Raw genomic sequence first — 22,164 nt, forward strand, 5'->3', positions numbered from 1 at the left:
ACATAATATCTTTCTTTTCTTCTGTAGGATAGCAAGTGGTTCAAATATAAGCCTGTTGAGACTAAAATTGCATGCATGTTTTTCACTAAAAAGTGAAAAATCTTTGTATCAGACCATACTGTCTGCAAAAAAAGTTGAATGCAAGAGTCTTTTTGTGCTCAGATTTATTATATCATGTCACCTGAGTATAGAAATGATAGAAAAGACACAAAATTTTATTTCATATAGCTTCAATATGCATTTTTAAATGTAAATATGTGATACGGCCTAAATTGACCCTAAATTATTTTCAGTCTTACTTGGCCTAAGACCCTTTTAAACTAATGTGATATGTTATTTGTAAGTTTTCTTTCCATTTAAAGTACATTAAATACATATGTAAGGATTATTTATAACCAAAAAGCTTTACAAATTTAAAATTGCTGGAAAATATTACATCTTCATGTAAGGCCCCCCTTCATTGGAAAACCTCCATTTTTAGCCACAGGCTCATATAAATTTGACTTTTTAATAATTATAATAAGTCTGATAAATCAAATGAGTACTCTATTGCTTTTAATACATAATATATTATATATTAAGGCATTTCAAAAGTATTTTTTTGCAATATTTTAATTTTTTAAGCCCCAAATGTTGATAGTTGAAAATTTTCAATTTTAACGTCTAAATTTAACACTCATAGTTGAATATAGAATTAGTCATATTGTCTATAATATATATCCTATTGCCATGAAACTTTGTACGCAGTCTTATAATTTAATAAGCTTTGGTCATACCAAGTTTCATTAAGATTGGTCAACTTTTTCTACCCTATTAGGTCCGGGTACACAGTTATCGTCCTTTGATTTTCGTTGTCCACAAATATAGTCCCTAGTGTGGACAGTGTGTTACTTGTCGATTTTTTATATACCCCTTCCGAATTTATTTCTCCATGTTTTATGACTCAAATAGTAAGTAGGGGGGTGAAATGACACTGTAAAAAAATTTGGGTCATGAATTTTAAAGTAATGTAGTGATTTGGTCCAGTTGAAAAATGTTAAAAATTAGCACTTCGGAGGCTGTCAAAAGATTTGAAGACCCCCTTAGCATGAAATTGTCCATATTTTGAGTTAGAGCCGATGAAGTTTTCTATAATTTTGATATAATTTGTCCCAAAAGTAGTACAACACACTGTAAAAATATTATTGAGAAAGCGCAGGTGGGATTTTTTTAATTTTCATTTATTGTCTAAAAGAAATGCACTACGAAATAACTGTGTACTCGGACCATTACACATATTTTATCTGTCCAAGGTCAATAATTAAAAAAAAATGTGTTGTTTTGTCTTTTAAAACTTTTTAAAATTAAGTTAGCAGTTGAAGACTTGAGAGCAATTTCTGATATATTTAATATTTCCAAGGGCATAACTAATTGAAAATATTTGATCAGCAATTTTTTTTGAAATTGACACATTGCTGATATTAACCTTTGATATGAATTTGATAAAAATCAGGCAAATATTGTACATGTGAGAGCGCTTACAATGCAAGTTTCCATATAATTAATATTTCTAAGGAGCAGAACTCTTTTGAAAACAATTGATCGGCACTGATTTTCGAACATGTCCGAGATATTGCTAATATAAACCTACAATATAAGTTTCATAAAAATCTGGCAAGAATTGTACACATGAGAGTGCTAACAATGCAATTTTCCATGTTATTGATATTTCTAAGGGGCATAACTCTTTAAAAAATAATTGATCGGCACTGATTTTCAAACTCATTGCTGATATAAACCTACGATATAAGTTTTATAAAAATCTGGCAAAAGTTGTACAAGTGAGAGCACTAACAAGACTGGACGGCCGGACACATGGACAGCCGGTATTTCTATGTACCCTGAAATGAGATGTGCGGGGAAAAAAAAGGGATAATAATTATCACCCCCCCTCCACTATTATCACAATTGACAACTGACTCAATCATATTTGGTTTGACTCAATAAAATAAAAGTTATAAATAAAAATAAGCTTACCTTCTTTACTGACAATTTCCCCAATTATAGTGGCCTGGACTCCACTGCTTATAAGACTATTTAAAACACCTTTAGATTCATCTGACTTTACAACTAACACACCACCAATACCACAGTTGAAGGTATGACTCATTTCTCTGGCATTTATATTACCCTAAATATATAGAAATATTTTCATTAGAACATTATCATAAAATTGTCCAGATCATTTGAATGTAAAATGTTAATGCTTAACATCTGATGGAAACTTCACATACAATTTGACATACAAATTTGGAAAGTTTTATGATAGCATCTGAAATAACCATTTTCATGTACAATCAATTTAAAAGAAATATATGGTAGATATACACAAAACAATATTCCAAAAGCATATTACAGAATAACCACATTTTTATTTTATTGCTATTACTCATTTTGGCAGTAATTTGATTGATAAATGACTGCTAAAATTCACTCACTGGCAAAATCACATGCATATGTTTAAGACAATAACAAGTTTATGAGATATGAATGTTCCCTGCTTTTTAATAAACCAGTAGCAATCTATGTAAACAGTGTCCTTTATGAAATGTGCCTTCAATCTCTCGGTGTACTGTGACTTCCATTTTGCAACAGGACATTCAGTTTTGTATGTTTTTTTTCTTCTACATTGATTATTCACTTTTTAATAAGTCATGATATTCTGCAGAATGAGTTTTTCATACATAAATTGCATATTTGCATAAAAAATAATAATAAAATTTGAAAGTATTTGTGTGTATTGTCTGCACATCCTATCACATTCCAAAATTTTTTACAATTTATTCAGACAATAGCATTACAAATGCCAAAGCAAGAATTAAACCCCTCTTCAAAATCATATTGCTGTATACATTTACATACATTTAAACTGTCTATGTATATTCATTTCATGTAAATGTATACAGTTATAAGCATTCAGGTTTATTGCAGGAATATGTGTTATGCACACAGAAATCATATCAAATTCTTTTAATTATCAAACAATAACTTATTCACATAATCTTATTTTACAAATGAAAATAAATGTGAATACTGAACCATTTGTATTACCTACCTTATCAGCAAGCCAACCAAATACAGCAGGGATATTCCATTTGTTAGCATCTATAGATGCTGCTAAGTCAGATGGTAAAATTCTAGCCACATTTTCTACAAGTCCACCTCCTGTGATGTGAGCAAATGCATTGACCTTCATTTCCTTCATCAGGGGTAACAACTCGTTAACATATATTTTGGTAGGAGTAAGTAATACATCACCTGTAAAAAAAAATCTAAAAATACATCACAAAATTCTAAACAAAAAAATAATTATTTTAATGTCATAATTCATTACAAAGTCTTAGGACAAAAAAGATCAATTTATGGATTAATAAAATATGTTAAGGAAAGAGTTTTTCTTTATATTTTAACAACACACTATTAAAATATTAACTGTAATAAGGTTAAATTTAAAGTAAAAGCAAAGCTGAAGGCTGGAAATTTTTTTGGTGTCAAAATCATGTAAAGACGACATACCTAATGTAGTTCCTCTTTGAAAAGGACAGGGCATGTCGTAGGTCATCTCCAGTTTATTTATAACCTTCCGCACTAGACTGAACCCATTACTATGGAGACCACTGGAAGGTAATCCTATCAAAGTATCTCCAGCCTCAATCTGATCAAGACGTGGTATAATGCAAGTCCTTTCAACTGCTCCAACAGCAAATCCTGCAAGATCATATTCACTTCCTGTGTACATTCCAGGCATTTCAGCGGTCTCTCCACCTGACAAAAAAATTGCATACAGCTACAGAATGCATATGATAGATGCAATATATAGAGAATATTATATGGCTTTTTCAATATAACATCTGTATCAACCCTAGACACCAATATAATCCCAAGAGCTCTGCTTACAGCTCTTTACATAATGCTAGCAAAACAAAGGTTTGTTTGGCTTGCTTGCTTTGTTTGTATCAGTGTTTGCTCAAGCATTGTAATTAAGATTGACATCTGAAAACAACATAAAAAGGCGGATTTAAACTTGTATACATTATATTTAAATTTGATTGGACATTATCAAATAATCAAATTTACTTATACACAGGTTTAACTCTGCCTGCTTATATTGTTTGCAGATGTCAGTCTTAATTACAATGCTTGAGCAAACATTTATACAAACAAAGCAAGCAAGTCAAACAAACCTTTGTCTTGCTAGCATTATGAAAAGAGCTGTAAGGTATAACATTGCTAAAGGGTTGATACAGTGTGTGATACTGAATAAACTGCTTCGCTGAGCGCAGCTGGATACACCCGCAGAGGTCCAACCCTGAACAGTTGGGGCAAAAATGGACACAATATTCAAGCTTGATACAGGTCTGAATTTGGATTGTAATTAAATATTTGACATATTATAGGTTTCTGAATAAATGTAGTCAAAGAACTTGAAATTGGTTATATGAATTGAATTTATATTCAATTAAAGATTTCTTGCTGTTGTGCAATACACTGTGCTGTTGCGCATTACTTAGTAAATCTGTTGTCAGACTATAAACAAATAAAGTTCAATTTCTTCTCAATGTCATATTCGAAATTTATGAAAATCAATAGGGAGATTACATCAATAGCTATAAACAATTCACCAAAGTTTCATGAGAACTGCTGAAAGCATTTTTTAGTTATTGTCCGAAAACTGGAAAATCCCCCTTTTTTTATGAATAAAACCCTGTAGCTCGTTAAATCTAAAATTTAAAAAATCCAAAAGGGAGCTCATGTCAATAGATATAAACAATTCACCAAAATTTCTTGCAAGTTGGTGAAAGCATTCTTGAGTTATTGTCGGAAAACTGGAAAATCCCCCCTTTTAATGAATAAAACCCCAAAACTCGGAAACGGTAAATCTGAAATTTATAAAAAAACGAAAGGGAGCTCAATGGTATACCATAATACTTCCCGTAAACAGGCGTATAAAAACCCATATCATATAATAAATGTTTTCATGTTACATGACATAATACAGATTAGAGGTTTGATTAATCTTTTGAAAGCTTGGCTGATATCTATATCCTCATATGCATGGATGGCTGATACAGAACAACAGTCACTGATTGTAGTGCACATACAATTTACTTGTATTTACTACATATAGTAAGCATATAATAAAGCATTAATTTCAAAGTTATATTTTATATTTCATTAAAAATAAACAGTCTTGTAGTTACAAATCTTCATCAAAATGCTTAAAAAATATCTCTACTCAAATAGTTTTAACCTTTGTTATAATTTACCGGTACATAAACTTGTCCTAATATTGATACATTCTAAAGAGGGGACATCAGGATAATGCCTTTTATTTTGTGGGAATTCAGGACAAACCCTTAACGGCACTCAGGAATAAATGATTCATTTTCCAGGATCTGGGAAGGAATGCTTTTTTTTTCGGGAATTCAGGATGACACCCCCTCCTACTGCCTTCTGTTAATATATATGTACATGTTACATGTCAGTGGCAAAATGCAGAGAACTGGTAAGTGTTGTAGATATTATATTGCTATTTACTTTTTGAAGCACAATTTTAAATGTATAAAATTTGGCAGCATTCTGTCTTATATAGAAATATTTTAAATTTAAATGATTTCCCAATTTTGAATTTTATCTTTGAAAGGAGGAATATAAGGAGACACTGTTGTATAAAAATATTTGAAACAAACTTCATTGATGAGGTGTAATGCTACTTTCTATCCAGTCATACATTTTCATGACAGTAACTTTTATTGGAATGTACTCAAAATTAACAAAACAACATCAACTTAAATCAAATGTCAAGTTGTGCGATAATTTGGTGGAAACTTGAAGTAGGTATATCTTAACATTCTGAGCATTTTTACTTTGTTAGATTTTCTATATCTATTAAGGTTTTCAAGATATTAGACAATTAAAGCATATCACCCTTATTATAAATTTTTAGCCACAGTGGTCATGTTGGTAAATTTGAATGAGCAAAAAACACTAACTTTATGCTAGATATCTTAGATTAGTTTTGCTCATACTGCTTTAGTTTTTGAAAAAAAAAAAAACTTATGTTCTATTTTTAGCAACAGCAGTCATGTTTGATGATTGGTGAAATCCCCGGATATATTGTTCCCTAAGGAACATTCTGGTCAAGTTTGGTAACATTATGTATTATATATTTCAGAGCAAAATAATTTGTTTAAAAGTTTGTGACAATAGACAGACTGACAACAGTAGAAGCAAAGTGATGGAAATAGCTCACATGGCCCATCAGTCCAGGTCATCTTATAAAGAAGAGGTAAGAATACTTCATACCTGCAAGGGCACATCCAGCTTCTTTACATCCTTTAGTGATGCCTGCAATGACATCTGTTGCCATGGAAACACTAAGTTGACCAGTGGAGAAGTAATCAAGGAAGAACAATGGTTCAGCACCATGGGCCAGTATGTCATTTACACACATAGCAACAAGGTCAATCCCTATAGTGTCGTGGCGACCAACTTCCTGTGCTATCTGTAATCAAAGTGATAAATCATAATTCATAATTCATTTTTTTAACAACAGAATGTGGCATTCTTGTGATTAATTTATATGCTATGTTCTATTTATTATAACAGTGGCCATGTTAGCAGATCGAAATTGTACATAAAGAGAAGGCAATCATGAATATGTCTCATGGCATCCATATCCCTTTTATTTATTCACAACAAACTCTTCAATACAGTATGGTTGGCAGCAAATGAAAACAAACTCTATTGTGGCATCATTAATAACCTTCAAGGTGTTTAAGTTCTGAATGGGACAGACAGATGAGTGTTTCACCCCCTCAAACTTCTTTTGCTAGGGGTATACTAATGTATGAGCTGCGTCGGATAAAAATCAACCTTCTGCAACAGCACTTATAGATTCCGTAGAGACATTTTCAACCTGAAATAGTATTGATATTTATTTGCATAAGGTCAACTTCTATCCGAAACAGCTCATTTATGTTCAAAAATATTCAACATTCAATGACTGATCCAACTAAACATCTATTTATGAATGCTTGTAGAGAATGAGTATAATGATCAGTGACGTTCCCTTACATACTATTTTTTTATATTAGAATTCTTGGATTATTTTTTTTTTATCACATTGATGTTTGATGTAAATTAAGTAGTAAATACAAGAAACTATATCTATTTCTACCCTTTCTCACGGTTTTGATGCACTGCATTGACATCACCCATTGTTGTATAACAGCAGTGGAGTACAATAAATCAAACTAATCATTTAGTAAAGCTAGAAATATAATTTATTTCATAAATACATTTGGAATCAAATATTTGATTTAAATAACAAACCTATTACAATATATTAAGCTTAATCCAAGTACTAAACAGAATGACCAAGGCATGTTAAATGTAACACATACTTTCAATTTTGTGCCAACCCCATCAGTTCCTGACACCAAAACTGGGTCCACAAATCCTGCAGCCTTCAGATCAAACAAAGCACCAAATCCTCCCAACAGGGCATCACATCCTGGCCGTGTGGTTGACTTAGCCAGAGGTTTAATGGCCTGAACTAAACTATTACCAGTTTCTATGCTTACTCCTGCATCACTGTATGTCATCTGGACTTGTAAACGATTTCTGAAAAAAAAATTCTACACAGATTACATTTCTGACTCAATCTATATAAGCTGATGAATTTAAACATATTTTAAATAACAAATCAAAGATACCTTGAAACCAGTCGACACAAATAAGCCAAAGATATTCACAATTTGTTTTTATTCACATTTAATATTTAAAGCCCAATGCTATACCACAGTGTAAATAGAAGCAATGAAAAAGGAGGGTTTAAGAGAATATTCAAAACACGCTGGTTTAAAAATTATTCATCAGCTATTTCAATAAAAAACATAAGTGTTATCAATAACAACTGAGCATTGCCATAAGGGTATGTAAAACATTTCTTAAATTTATGTGGTGAGACTACTTATATGTACCTAGTAAGTAACCTAAATCCAATATCACTTCTGTAAAAACTGTTCTGAAACTGTATAAACTTGGCCCCATCTGTGGCCCTCTCACAAGCCGTTTTCAAGGATCTGTCAACAGCAATCACTGCCAACACTCGTCCACCACTTGTTACTGTAGTGCCATCTTTCAAACTGGTACCAGCATGGAATATCTGTAAACCAGTTTTCTCAACAACATCTATACCTAATAGTTTAAAAATGTATACATATATTGGAAGTCTCAAACAGATTCACAATTTTTTCCCTCTATTAAATCTACTTTTATTCATAATGAAAGTCTTCTTTAAAGAGAAATAAAATGCTTCGCTGAGCGTAACCTGAAACGACCCCAGAGGTCGAAACCTGAACAGTTTGGGTAAATTTGGACACAATATTCAAGCTTGATACTGTCTGAATTTGGATTGTGATCAAATTTTTGACATAATATACCGGTAGGTTTCTGACACAAAATAAATGTGGTCAAAGATCTTACAAATCTATTGCAAAATACTGTGCAATTGAAGATTTCTTCTTAAAACTTTTCAAAAATTCAAAATTTGAAAAATTTTGAAAAAAATATGAATCCCTTAAAATAATTGGAAAAAAAAAATAACCCCCATCTTTTTGAAACCCCCCTTGGAGCAATAACCCAAAAACTCAATCCCAGCCTTTCCTTTGTAGTTTGGAACATTGTAGTACAATTTCAGAGAGATCCATACATTTAAACACAAGTTATTGTCTGGAAACTAGAAAAATGCTTGTTTTTGGCCCTTTTTTGGCCCCTAATTCCTACATGTTTGGGGCAATTAACCCCAAACTCAATCACAGCCTTCCCTTTGTTATATGGAACCTTGTGGTACAATGTCAGAGAGATCCATAGACTTACACACAAGTTATTGTCTGGAAACTAGAAAAATGCTTGTTTTTGGCCCCTTTTTGGCCCTTAATTCCTAAGCTGTTAGCCCCATAACCCCTAAAATGAATCACAGCCTTCTGCTTGTGGTATTAAACATTGTGGTACAATTTCAGAGCAATCCAAATACTTATACACAAGTTATTATCCTGAAACTAGAAAAAGGCTTGTTTGGGGCCCCTTTTGGGCCCCTAATTCCTAAACGGTTGGGACCATCATCCCCAAAATCAATCCCAACCTTCCTTTTGTGGTATTGAACCTTCTTTAAAAATTTCATAGAGATCCATTCGCTTAAACTAAAGTTATTGTCCGGAAACCAATGTGTCTTCACACAAGTCCAAAATAATGTGAATTCTTAATTGATATAGAGCTTGTCATACATGGTAGGTCTATGTTCATTCTAGGTCATATGTTGACCTCTAGAAATCTATTTTGAAAAAAAAAGTTGTGTTTTGGGATAACCGTCTCCTTGACATGTACCAATACATATACTTTTATTTATATATAGTGTTAAGCAATAAGTAGTTTAAATCAAAATTTGTTGCTATACATATCATTTATGACCAAATAAACAAAATTACTTTCAGACAGTTCAGTGTCTTTAAACACTTGATTTGTTTAAATATTACCATTAATGCCTTAATTTTTTTTTTTTTAAATATGTGATAATATATGAAACATACAGCAAAAAACATCATAGGTGACGAACACTTATTGCATCTGTACATGTACTACTTTAAACGGTTGTTAAAGGAAATATTTTTTCCTGTTTTAAAAGTGCAATAACATAAAACGGAAAAAGCAGGTAGATGAACTGCATCTATTTTCTGCAAGGCTATACTATAAATACTTAGGACAAAACATTATTTTAACAACATATGTTGCAATAAGTTGATAAAATTTTCTAAAATGTTCGAATTGATATTAATTCTTTTTGTGGTCAGTGCGAGTCACCAAGCCAAAGGCAATGCTTGCAGTATTGATGATGTCATTCAGGAGAAAATTGAAGGTATTTCATTATTTTTTATACATAATCTCATATTGTAACTATCGGGTCATCTTGAATTCTGGTAATAAAATAGAGAAATCATTTGATGACTGAATCAAAATTAAACCTTTATCTTTTCACAGGAAAAAACACCTAGATGCAAAAACTTCACCTATTATAACCCCATGTTTTAAGTCATTCGGTATACTTCACTGAATTAAAGGAAGCTATCAGCTTTATTAGTCTCCATAAGCAATCACTATTATTATTTGCTTAATGTCTAATGTCAAATATTTCATGTATATCCATGATAAAAAAAAAACTATAATAAAACCATTCTAGTTTCTTTAAATGCAGATGAGAACAAAATGTACTTAAGTGCCAAATTTGAATGATTACTAGTTTAATTGATCCTATAAATATCCTAACAAGTTTAAATATAAACTAATATGTCGACCCTATACCATGTCATAACATACAAGTAGCATCAAAAAGAATTGAGAATGCATAGAAACAGATATAGTCCCTTACATTTCTACTTTATCGATATTTAAAAGAAATGTAATAAATAGAAAAACTAATCTAAGAATTAAAATATAGTTAAATATTCCACTCATGACTTAAAAAACACTGACTATTAACTCATGCCCTACAAACATTCTTGAATTATTGTGTTGTTCGGTCATTCTTTGAATAGTTTTCCATGAAAACATGTAGTTATTCTATAATTAGTTTTCTATTAGACACAACTAGGAGTTCTGCAATCAAATTTGTAATGTAAACTTAATTCAGCTATAACATCCAAGAGTTTTAAAAGTAGCCAGTTTTACTCATTTTGCATAATTATGGAAACAAATACATTGAATAACAAAATAACATATATATTTCATATATGTTGAAAGACAGACCAGCTTTCTTTGCATTTGTAAAGGCTAGTGTTCTATTCACCGGAAATGACATTTTGAAATTTAAGGATGTGAGAACAAACATAGGGAATCACTACAACCCTACCACTGGACGTTTTACCGCTCCAAAACAAGGATTGTATGAGATATCTTGTCTTCTGTATGGGGTAGGACCCTCCAGAGTCACCTTCCAGATACACAAAAACAATGCTCTTTTTGCTTATGGATTTACACCAGGCAGACAATACAATTCTAACACTATATCTTTACTGATGGAGTTGAAGACAGGAGACGAAGTATATGTCAAACATCGATTCCCACAGAGGAGAGAAACTGTCCAAGGCAGGCAACATTCATATTTTTCTGGCCGTCTTCTACAATAAAGTATCAAATGACCTAATCAAAAAGCTTCAATAAAACTTAAATCCTGTCAATGTTGGTCTTCATTATGCAGCCCTTGTGTAAATCTATTTGTCCTGATGCAATCTGATTGAAGTAGAGATCCTATGTCCACCCTTTGCTTAGAAGGATCTGACAATGTCCTGTTTTACATTCTGTTAAGAAGACCTTTTGGAACACTCTTGTTTTGTCATAATAATACACACCTTCTAAAAGGCTGATGTGCCTGTCCCAAGTCAGGAGCCTGTAATTTAGTGGTTGTCGTTGGTTCATGTCTGTCATATTTGTTTTAGGTAAATTGTTTTGTTATAAATTAGGCCGTTAGTTTTCTCAATTAAATTGTTTCATATTTTCATGTCAAGGCCTTTTATAGCCGACCATATGGTATGGGTTTTTCTCATTGTTGAAGGCCGTACAGTTGCCTATAATTGCTTACATCCACTTCATTTGAACTTTGGTGGATAGTTGTCTCATTGGCAATCATACCACATCTCCTTACTTTTATACTGTTATAATTACTAGAACAGAGTGTTGTCAGATCCTTGTAAGCATGAATACATGATCAGTATTTTAATCAGACTGACCTTAATTTAACATACCTGTGATTGCTAACCCTTTAGGATAAGATCCAGGATATCCACCACTAACAAGAACAACTCCAGCCACATGTTTATCTTGTGAAAATACAGGTGGGTGTTGTTTTAATGTCCCATCAACACAAGACTTGCACACATCATACAAATCAGATTCCAACAAAGGAAGTATGGTCTGAAATTCAATACAGAAACAGTACATAGAAATAGAGTAGAAATGTTGACATAATAAAAATAAACCTTTCACAACTTTCTATCACAGATACTGTGGATTTAATTATTTTTTGTGAGAACCAACTTTCGTGGATTGAGAAAAAATTGTATTTTCCTGAATATTTGATATTTTTGATTTACTAAAGTCTGCACTAATGTTCCAATCCTATAGAATATTCATACTTATACAGTTTTTAATTCTGAAAACGCATAATTATATGCAAAGTTCGTTTCATTCAACAGTTACTATCAATAGTACCTGTTCAGTGAGTACTTTTAAGATATTTCGTATTCATTATTAAATATATTTTCGATAAGTTACCCTCCCACCCATCCCTAACTTTTAATTATTGTACTAGTTAGTTATTTTTTGTTTTTGTTTTACATATTTAACTTGTGGGGGTTAATTTTGTAGGGCCCGCAATTTTGTATACTCTATTTTTCATGTATGTTTATTAATTATTTGTTAAACGAACTTGTACAATAATTTTCGGCCAAAAATAAATTATTATTTATCTTGTTTTCTATTCTGAGCCAGAGATAATTTGTTGAAAATTTAAATTTGTGGTTTACCTTTACCTATGAAATGCTTTACGTTTGGTATCCCACGAATAATTATAAATCCACACTACAAATCAAAATCAGCCACTACAAACATGCAGACTTTGTTGTTATTCTTTTTATCAGAATACAGTATTAAAAATCATCTGATTATTGTAAGTCACAGCAATACATATTGTGTAGACAGTACATTATTATAATCCAAAGGTCATATTTTGTCAAAAGTAGAACAACTGGAAAGAAACACAAACCTCTGAAACTCATCAGTATATAAAAATAAACACAGCAAATATTATTGGAATATCATATCTGCAGGAGCTGCTTAATACAAGTTTGTACAATTCTAATAAAAATTTTAAAATCTAATGGCAACATTATTTCTATAAAAAAGGTTAACTTGAATGCAACCCAATATCAATGAGTAACTCATTGTTATGAAACTACACATCAAATATTTAGATATAAATGCAAAGAGGGCATAAATTAAAAGACAACATTTGTATTACAGCAACTCAAATAACATAACAAGAGGCTCTAAAGAACCTGTGTCGCTCACCTAGGTCTATATGCATAATCAACAATGGACTCTCTCCAACATTGTAAATAAGACTAGAATTCATGAAAAAAAAATCTTTTTTGTTGATCTTATATAGCTGATCATTTTGTCTGTTTAGTTCCTCTCTATCTTCTTTAGTTTTTGCCCAAAACACAAAAGAGGGTAAAAAAATCCTCATTTAAGGGCAATCACTCCTAAGAAGAGTGACAGTCTACTACCTATATTGGCAAAATTTGACTTGTTTGTGGATCTTGCCTTTCTGATCATTTTTGTTAAAGGGCAATAACTCCAATAAGGAGTCATCAGAAAATTTCCTCCATTTGTTTTAATGTAGATCTTGTCTTGCTAATAATTTTTGCTTGTTTAAGTATCTATCTATCTATAATCATTTTTAAAATATAAGGAAAAAACGCAAAAAATTGGTAAAAATCATCATCAAAGGGCAATAACTCTAATTAAGAGTCAACTGACGATTTCGACCATGCAGACTTATTTGTAGATCTTGTCTTCATGATCCCTTTGCCAACTTAAAGTTTCTCTCGATCTATTATAGTTTTCAAGATAAAAGGTAAATATTAAACAAAATGGTAAAATTTGTCATTTAAGGCAATAACTCCTATAAGAAATCACCTGAGTTTGTTGACGTCAAAGAACGATTGGTAGAGCTCAACATTCTGAACATTTTTGCCCTGTCAGATTCTCTCTATTTATAATGGTTTTCAAAATAATTATGTTTTCAAAATAAATATGTTCTATTTTTAGCCATGTCAGCCATCTTTGTTGGCAGATGGGGTCATCGGACACATTTTTTAAAGTAGATACCCCAAATTTGGTCTAGTAGTTTCAGAGGAGAAGATTTTTGTAAAAGTTAACGGACGACAAGTGATGAGAAAAGCTCACTTGGCCCTTTGGGCCAGTCGAGCTAAAAAATGCATGTGTAACTGTAAAAGTCCAGGCAATATTACAGTAACTTCTCATTACAACTATCTTTTTATTTGAAGAATATGCTGATTTTTAAAGCTTGTTCTTATATTGTGCTCTTTCAACACTGTCCAAAGATAGGGAGGGTTGAGTGCCTACTAACATGTTTAATTCTGCAACATTCTTCATTCTGTCCCTAGTCAAGATCCTGTAATTCATTGGTTGTTGTTGGTTGCTGTCTATCATATTTGTTTTTGTTAATTGTTTTGTCATAAATCAGGCCGTTGGTTTTCCTATTTGAATTGTGTCACATTTTGTCATGTCTGGTCTTCTTATAGCTGACTATACCGTATGGGTTTTGCTCATAGTTTAATGTAGTACAGTGACCTATAGTGGCATACATCCACCTCATATGCACTCTGGTAGATAGTTGTCTCAAATAAGATTAAAATCACTTTTTTTTTTAAAGTTAAGTGTCAAATATGTTTTAAAGCAAACTTTGAACATTTTGAATCTTAACCAAATTATTGGGAAGTAATGTCTTCCATTGGATGAATCTAAAAGCTATATTGCCGGAAGTTTTCCTTCAAAAATTAAAGGATGGGGATAAAGAACTAAGTTATGCTGCACAAAATTGCATTTCACAAGAGGATTGGCAGTGAGCTCAACTTCATAAACCTTAATCCTTTTGTGGACCTTCCAAAAAAGGATTAAGTGCACAACAGCAATATCCTTTCTTTTCTCTGTCAGTAAACTTTTACACCATGTCTAAGAAAAATATACTTTTACCTTAGCAAGCAATTTGTCATATTCTGAGAAATTCTTATACATTCACAACAATCATATTTGCATTTGACCATTACCAGAAACAGAAGCAGAAAAACAAGAGTATTTTTTTTTCATTTTTGTACCTGTGTTTCAGGATCTCCAAATCTACAATTAAATTCTAAAACTTTTGGTCCATCTTGTGTTAACATCAATCCTGCATACAGTGCCCCTATAAATATATACAAAGTTTGTTTTATATCAACCATACATTTCATTATCCCTAATGTATTTCAAAGTGAGTGACACAATTATGATTTGTAATAAAATTAGATAAACTGTTGGCACAGAGATATGTCTCACCTGTCGGCATAAAATTCAGAAAAAGACAATCTAATGGACAGCAATATGATTTGTTTATTAACTCGCTGGAACATTATCTAGGGCCTGAAAATAATCGTCGAAATGATATGCACTGATAGCACTGTAACTTTATACAAAATATCACTGATCTATCACAAGTAGTTCTTATCAAACTGACTTCAGCAGAAAACTTAACATTGAAAATTGCTAATCAATTCAAAGTCACTGGAGCATGACCTAGGGGGCAGGGCCTCAAAATAGTAGTCAAACTGATAATTACTGATAGTAATGCAACTTCATACAAAATATCATTAATCTATCACAAGTAGATCCTATCAAACTGACTTAAGCAGAAAATTAACAATGAAAATTGCTAACTAATTCAAAGTCACTGGAGCATGACCTAGGGGGCAGGGCCTCAAAATAGTAGTCAAATTGATATGAACTGATAGTAATGCAACTTCATACAAAATATCATTGATCTATCACAAGAAGATCCTATCAAACTAACTTAAGCAGAAAACTTAACATTAAAAATTGCTAATTAATTCAAAGTCACTGGACCATGACTTAGGGGGCAGGGCCTCAAAATAGTCGTCAAACTGATATTTACTGTCAGATAATAATGCAACTTTATATTAAATATCAATGATCTATCACAAGTAGTTCCTTTCAAACTAACTTAAGCAGAAAACTTAACAATTGTTGACGCCATCACCGGAAAAGCAATCCCTATGTCTCTCTTTCCGTGACTTTCATCGTAGGCGAGACAAAAAAATCACCCAGTCATGTTAATGGACAGGTTGCTTTTTTTACAGAATTGACTAAACTTAATCATTGTTTAAGTTATATTTTAGAATGTAGAGGATCATAGAATGAAGATGTTCTAATTTAAGAGTTTAAAAAATAATTTTATAGTATGAAAATAATGGGGTTTTTTTTCATTACGAGTACTCAGTAGACATCTTTGGGACCACCAGTGATATTTTTCTATTACATATTATCAGTTCCCCATTTCACACCATGGACAGAAGTATTGATGAAAATGTACCTATTTCTTCCTAAATTAAATGAATAACACATATTGACCTAATTATAGTCTGTTGCCTGTCTAAAATAAATGACCATAACTTAAAAAGCTCAACTTTAAGATCAGCAGAACCTATAAGAATTCTATGAATTTGTGGTATTGAATCAGTAACTAGAATTTGTTACATGTACATCTGACCTATTTTTCTTGTATCTCTCTACACACACACTAATTTACCTTTATATGTCCTGCCTTCTGACTTTAATCCAAACACTGTTTTCTGTATTACATCTCTTTCTATAACTTGTAACTCTTGTTGTGAAATCTGAAATAATAAAAGCACATAACATACACCATTTTTTACACATCATATCAAATTTCCATCAACTTTTCTCCATGTTATTAACATAAAAAAGATAATTCATAGCTGGCCATCATTCTTGATTACCAATCACTGGTCAAAGTGACCATACAAACATGAAATGGAGATGTTAATACAGATAAACCAAAATCTTACTGCACCTTATCAGAATATACAGGGCTGTGAGAAATTTAAATGTGTGTTCACAAAACTGTAAATAATGTTGGGTCATCAATTTGATATCCATGGCTTTGGACGTTTTTAACCTATCACAACCTTTTGATGTACAATTTAAAAAAAAACCTTAAGATTCTAAAATACCATATCAACGGAAAATCTGATTACATAATTGCCAATCACTACATTTTGGGGTACACTTTTTTAATAACAATAACAAGAATGCTATAAATTTTAGATTGCTATATCAAAAGAAAATCTGATTGCATAATTGCTATAGATCCCTATGTAGCATGTGGAACAGAATATGATTTAATTTTCTTTTCATTAGCTTTCCAGAGTTCGCGAACACTTTTTTTGACCTGTCAGTCATGGGACTGACAAAGCAAGATTATATGTCAGTCCTACAAAATCTGTCAATTTTATCCTGAAATAAAATTAATAACAATTGCCAGGGACAGCTCTGTGAACAAATTTGATAGGCCACATGTAGCTTGTCGCTTTAGTTTGTTTATAATAAAATTCAGAAACCAGTACCAGAAATTAGCCGCAGGTACATCTGATGACCGATGTAAAAAACGTACTTTAAATTAGCTGCGGGTACATCTGATGACTGATGTAAAAAAAGTGCCGACATAGGCACTCCAACGGCTGTTTTTGCATCGGTCATCGGGACAGCCGCTAGCGATCAAAATACCGGCTTGAGCCTCATTTTGGCCTCCAGGACCGACGATTTTCGCAAACTCTGGCTTTCCACAACAAGAGTTACATAATCTAAAGACAATACAAGAGGTACTTGTCTACAGATACAATGACTATCTCCTACCTTTTTTGATAAAGTTAGGTCGTACCAAGAAGTAAAAGATTTTGTCGTAGCCTCTTTAAGTTCTCCATTTCATCTGTTTGAGTGATAAATTTCATGCATAATATTGCATATTTTTAGATAATATCATCATTCTATTTGGTATAACACCCGTGCAAAGGTTGAACATCCACAAAGAATGACAACTGATTAAAGGTGTAAGGAGAAAAGATATGGAGAAAATATACAGAGAAAATACCAAACAAACAATGTAATTGTATTTAGATTAGGAAGTTTTAAAAAAAACTTGAAGGGCTATATCATTCCACACATACCTTGCAAAGTCCATGGTTTTGTATAGGAAACCTTAAAATAATTGAGATAAAAATATTTAGAGGTGCGCAATGGCATTATATTATGAAGATTCTGAGAAAATTTAATAAACTTCTGATGAGGGGAAGGGGATATAAATGTGTACTGAAGTGTGCACATGATTTTCTGTAGAAAACCTTGAAAATGATTCTGACAGAAAAAACAAAACTGCAAGAACTGCTAGCAAAGCTCACAAAATTATATTGTGCCCCTTGCAAAGTCTATGCTTTGATAATTGAAATCACCCCCCCCCCCCCCCCCCCCCCCCCCCCCCCTTCCCCCTTTTCCAAAAAATAACTTGAGATTAAAAACAAGATAGCAGGTGCACAATTGCAATTGTATTGTAAAGATTCTGAGATAATTTCAACAAATTCTGATTAGGGGATTAGGGGTTTAGGGGGAGAAGGGATGGATGTAAATGTGAACTGTAGTGTGCAAATGATTTGCTAAAGAAAATCACCTAAGTAATTCTAAGAATAAAATCAATAAATTATGATTAGTCACAAATTTGTTAGAATGATAAATTTCATGCAGAATATTGCATACTTCTAGATAATATTATCATTTTATTTTGTATAACACCTGTGCAAAGGTTGAACATCCACAAAGAATGACAACTGATTAAAGGTGTAGGGGGAAATATATGGACAGAATGTACCCTGTCACATCAAATTGGCTGTAAAGTATGGTCACTATGCATGATGATAAAAAATTATACCATGTATGAGAGGTTTCTGTATACAATTTGGATAAATATGAACAAGAGCATATTAATGACAAATGATCCTACCAAGTATGAAAGCTTTCTGACAAACAGACTCTTAAGTATTGTTGTGATTTTGATGGACATACAGAAGACTATTATTCCCCTGTGGAGGGAGCTGCAGGGAACAATTACACATTTCCTTAACTGCAATGACATTTGGCACTGGAGATTTTATGAAAGGTTTACTGAAATGAATTTACCTCTTTAGGACTTATATATACTAAGTACTAAAGACTGTATGCTATTGCAGTATACAAGTTTAAGTCTCTATGATTCTCTGAATGTTCCATTGAAATCTAATCACTGGTTGAAGAAACAATACAAATATGAAATTAGGATGATTAAACAGACAAACCAACAACTGACTGCACCTTTTCAAAATCTACAGGACTGTGGGAAATATTATTGTTTGTTCACAATACTGAAAATCATGTTATGTCATTAATTGGATATCAATGGTTTTGGATGTTTTTAACTAATCACAACGTTTTGATGTACACTTTAAAAAATATACAGAATACTTAAGATCCTAAAATGACAAATCAACAGAAAAATTGATTTCATATTTGGTGTAGATTGCTATGTACATGTAACAGAATATGAGTTAATGTTCTATTTATTTGTAATAAGCCACAGGGGTTAAATTATCTTCTGACAATAAGAGGTTCTTTTATAAATACGCAATGATTATCTCATACATTTTTTTTATCAATTCAGATAGTACCAAGAAGACGTTGAGAAATGTAAAAGAATCTATAGTAGTCTCTTTAAGTTCTCCATTTCAAATTTGTTAGAATGATAAATTTCATGCAGAATATTGCATATTTTCTGTAATATTATCATTTTATTTTGTATAACACCTGTGCAAAGGTTGAACATCTGCAAAAAATGACAACTGATTGAAGGTGTATGGGGGAAAGATATGGAGAGAATGTAAGGAGAAATTGTCCAATGTACAATGCAACTGTATTTAAGTTAATGAAGTTTGAAAATAACAACAATACCTTTAAAGCGCTTCAGACGCATTAAACTTATAACGTGTTGTTTTCATTCTTTAATCAAAGTGCTTGTGAGCACTGACGGGTAAAGATTGCTTTCATTTTGCAATTTAGTGAATTTAAAACAAAGCATTGAATTGTGTTTAGCTAGATAAATTATAAATTTTAGTTGGAGTTATCTTTCTCAATTCATGATTGTACATTTGTAGTTGAACCTATCTTTATCACAGATTCATACATCATTGTACACCACGCATTACTTATGTAAATTTTAACATGCTTAATAAAGAAAAGTATGGTAATTCAAATACACATCATATTGTAACTTGAATCTGAGTATAACATATCTTTAATAAATTGCTTGACATTGATTGGATAGGATCTAAACAAAGATCACCTCACTGCACTATGTTGTTTGAACTATGAAAGGTAGTGATAAACCTTGGAAGATTGCAATCTTTACCCCAAAATGAATATCCCTGACATATCTTTTAACAAAACATGGACATAACCATCATGACCATTCTGAGTATGAAAGCTTCAAGACTAACAGCCTCAGACGAGTTGTATTAACAAGGCATTACAATCATTTTATTTTTAATCAAAGTCCAATTACTCACACAAGAATTGACAAATAATAAACTGTTGTCACAGAGATTTGTTTCACCTTTCATTAAAAGTCGCTGGACCATGAACTAGTAGGCAGGGCCTGGAAATGGTCAACAAACTTAGATGTACAGACAAGAATGTAACTTAATAGAAAATATTGTTGTCTATTGTAAATAGTTCCCATCAAACTAACATAAGCAGAAAACTTAACATTGAAAATGGCTAATTAATTGAAAGTCACTGGACCATGACTTAGGGGGAAGGGCCTCAACATAGTCGTCAATCTGATATGTACTGATAGTAATGCAACTTCATACAAAATATCAATGATCTATCACAAGTAGTTCTTATCAAACAAATTAAGAGAAAACTTAACAATTGTTGATGCCAACGTTGTCGCCGTAAAAGCAATACCTAAGTCTTGCCTTCCGCGACAGGCAAGACAAAAATGGCAGTATAACATGGTCAACAACACATGATGACACACACTCCTACCAATTCTGAAATCTTTTGTCAAGTGGTCTCTGGGAAAATGCATTCAAAGATTTCATTGTGTTACAAAGGTAAAAATAATGATCCAATTTCAATAATTCACCTGTTATTGTCAAATCAAAATGATGTTATAGTATGGTTAACTTTACATAATGACAAAAAATCATCAAAAAACCTTACCAAGACAATACAGGTACAAGATGTACTACAAATACAATGACTATCTCATACAAAAATCCTACCAAGACAATACAGGTACAAGATGTACTGCAAATACAATGACTATCTCATACAAAAATCCTACCAAGACAATACAGGTACAAGATGTACTGCAAATACAATGACTATCTCATACAAAAATCCTACCAAGACAATAAAGGGACACAATGTACTACAAATACAATGACTATCTCATACAAAAATCTTACCAAGACAATACAGGTACAAGATGTACTACAAATACAATGACTATCTCATACAAAAATCCTACCAAGACAATACAGGGACAAGATGTACTGCAAATACAATGACTATCTCATACAAAAATCCTACCAAGACAATACAGGGACACAATGTACTACAAATACAATGACTATCTCATACAAAAATCTTACCAAGACAATACAGGTACAAGATGTACTACAAATACAATGACTATCTCATACTTTTTTTTATAAATTCAGGTGATACCAAGTAAAAGTTGAGAAAGATAAAAAAAAATCTGGTGTAGCCTCTTTAAAGTTTCTCAAATTTCACATCTGTTGGAATGATAAATTTCATGCAGAATATTGCATATTTTTAGATAATATTATCATTCTATTTGGTATAACACCCGTGCAAAGGTTGAGCATCCACAAAGAATGACAACTGATTTAAGGTGTAGGGGGGAAAGATATGGACAGAGAAGTTGTCCAATGTACAATCTGATTATATTAAAGATTATGAAGTTAAAAATAAAATTAATACCATTAGAAAGAAATATCCCTTATAGATCTAATTTACTTGATCTTTTCAGACGATGAGGTAAGTTTTTAACTACCTTGACTACCCCTGAGGCTGAGGGTCTTGCACGGTCGGTACAAAATTTCCATAACAATTTTTCTGTAAAGTAGCACATCTACCAATGAAGTTTTTCTTATGTGAATATGATTTATTCATTAGTTTGTGCTTTTAAAAAAATAATATAGACAATCTACAAGTTACACAGTTAACAATTTTAGGCTTCTGTATTGGATGTTCCTTTGTTTTACCAAGAATATTGACATAAAGCTCCTAATTGTTTCAACAGAGGATATGGACATATAGCGCTTATTCAAATAGAACAAAATTGCTACACCGAAATGT

At 32.0% G+C, this 22,164-nt stretch overlaps 2 protein-coding genes across 2 annotated transcripts in view; one reads left to right on the forward strand and one right to left on the reverse strand.

The window, feature by feature from the left end:
• LOC127706307 (trifunctional purine biosynthetic protein adenosine-3-like) overlaps positions 1-22,164 on the reverse strand; it is a 43,215-nt gene that overhangs the window by 10,033 nt on the left and 11,018 nt on the right. The window contains exons 8-16 of the mRNA XM_052210823.1: positions 16,481-16,568; positions 14,997-15,082; positions 11,841-12,009; positions 8,025-8,241; positions 7,446-7,665; positions 6,346-6,544; positions 3,556-3,804; positions 3,095-3,297; positions 2,017-2,170 (exon numbers count right to left, since the gene is read on the reverse strand). Of these exons, the coding sequence (XP_052066783.1) occupies positions 2,017-2,170; positions 3,095-3,297; positions 3,556-3,804; positions 6,346-6,544; positions 7,446-7,665; positions 8,025-8,241; positions 11,841-12,009; positions 14,997-15,082; positions 16,481-16,568 (1,585 nt within the window). The remainder of the gene's footprint in view (positions 1-2,016; positions 2,171-3,094; positions 3,298-3,555; positions 3,805-6,345; positions 6,545-7,445; positions 7,666-8,024; positions 8,242-11,840; positions 12,010-14,996; positions 15,083-16,480; positions 16,569-22,164) is intronic.
• On the forward strand, positions 9,812-11,276 carry LOC127706309 (complement C1q-like protein 3). Its single transcript, XM_052210825.1, has 2 exons — positions 9,812-9,958; positions 10,828-11,276. The coding sequence occupies exons 1-2, from the start codon at positions 9,859-9,861 to the stop codon at positions 11,223-11,225; spliced, it is 498 nt and encodes a 165-aa protein (XP_052066785.1). The 5' UTR covers positions 9,812-9,858; the 3' UTR covers positions 11,226-11,276.

The sequence above is a fragment of the Mytilus californianus genome, unplaced genomic scaffold (genome assembly GCF_021869535.1).
Source record: "Mytilus californianus isolate M0D057914Y unplaced genomic scaffold, xbMytCali1.0.p SCAF_6, whole genome shotgun sequence".
NCBI lineage: Eukaryota > Metazoa > Mollusca > Bivalvia > Mytilida > Mytilidae > Mytilus > Mytilus californianus.

Excerpts from the sequence above, each read along its gene's own strand:
- LOC127706309 (XM_052210825.1), top strand. The coding sequence starts at position 9,859 with ATGTTCGAATTGATATTAATTCTTTTTGTGGTCAGTGCGAGTCACCAA. Across the intron at positions 9,959-10,827 it reads CATTCAGGAGAAAATTGAAG|ATATGTTGAAAGACAGACCA; the intron begins GTATTTCATTAT and ends TATATATTTCAT.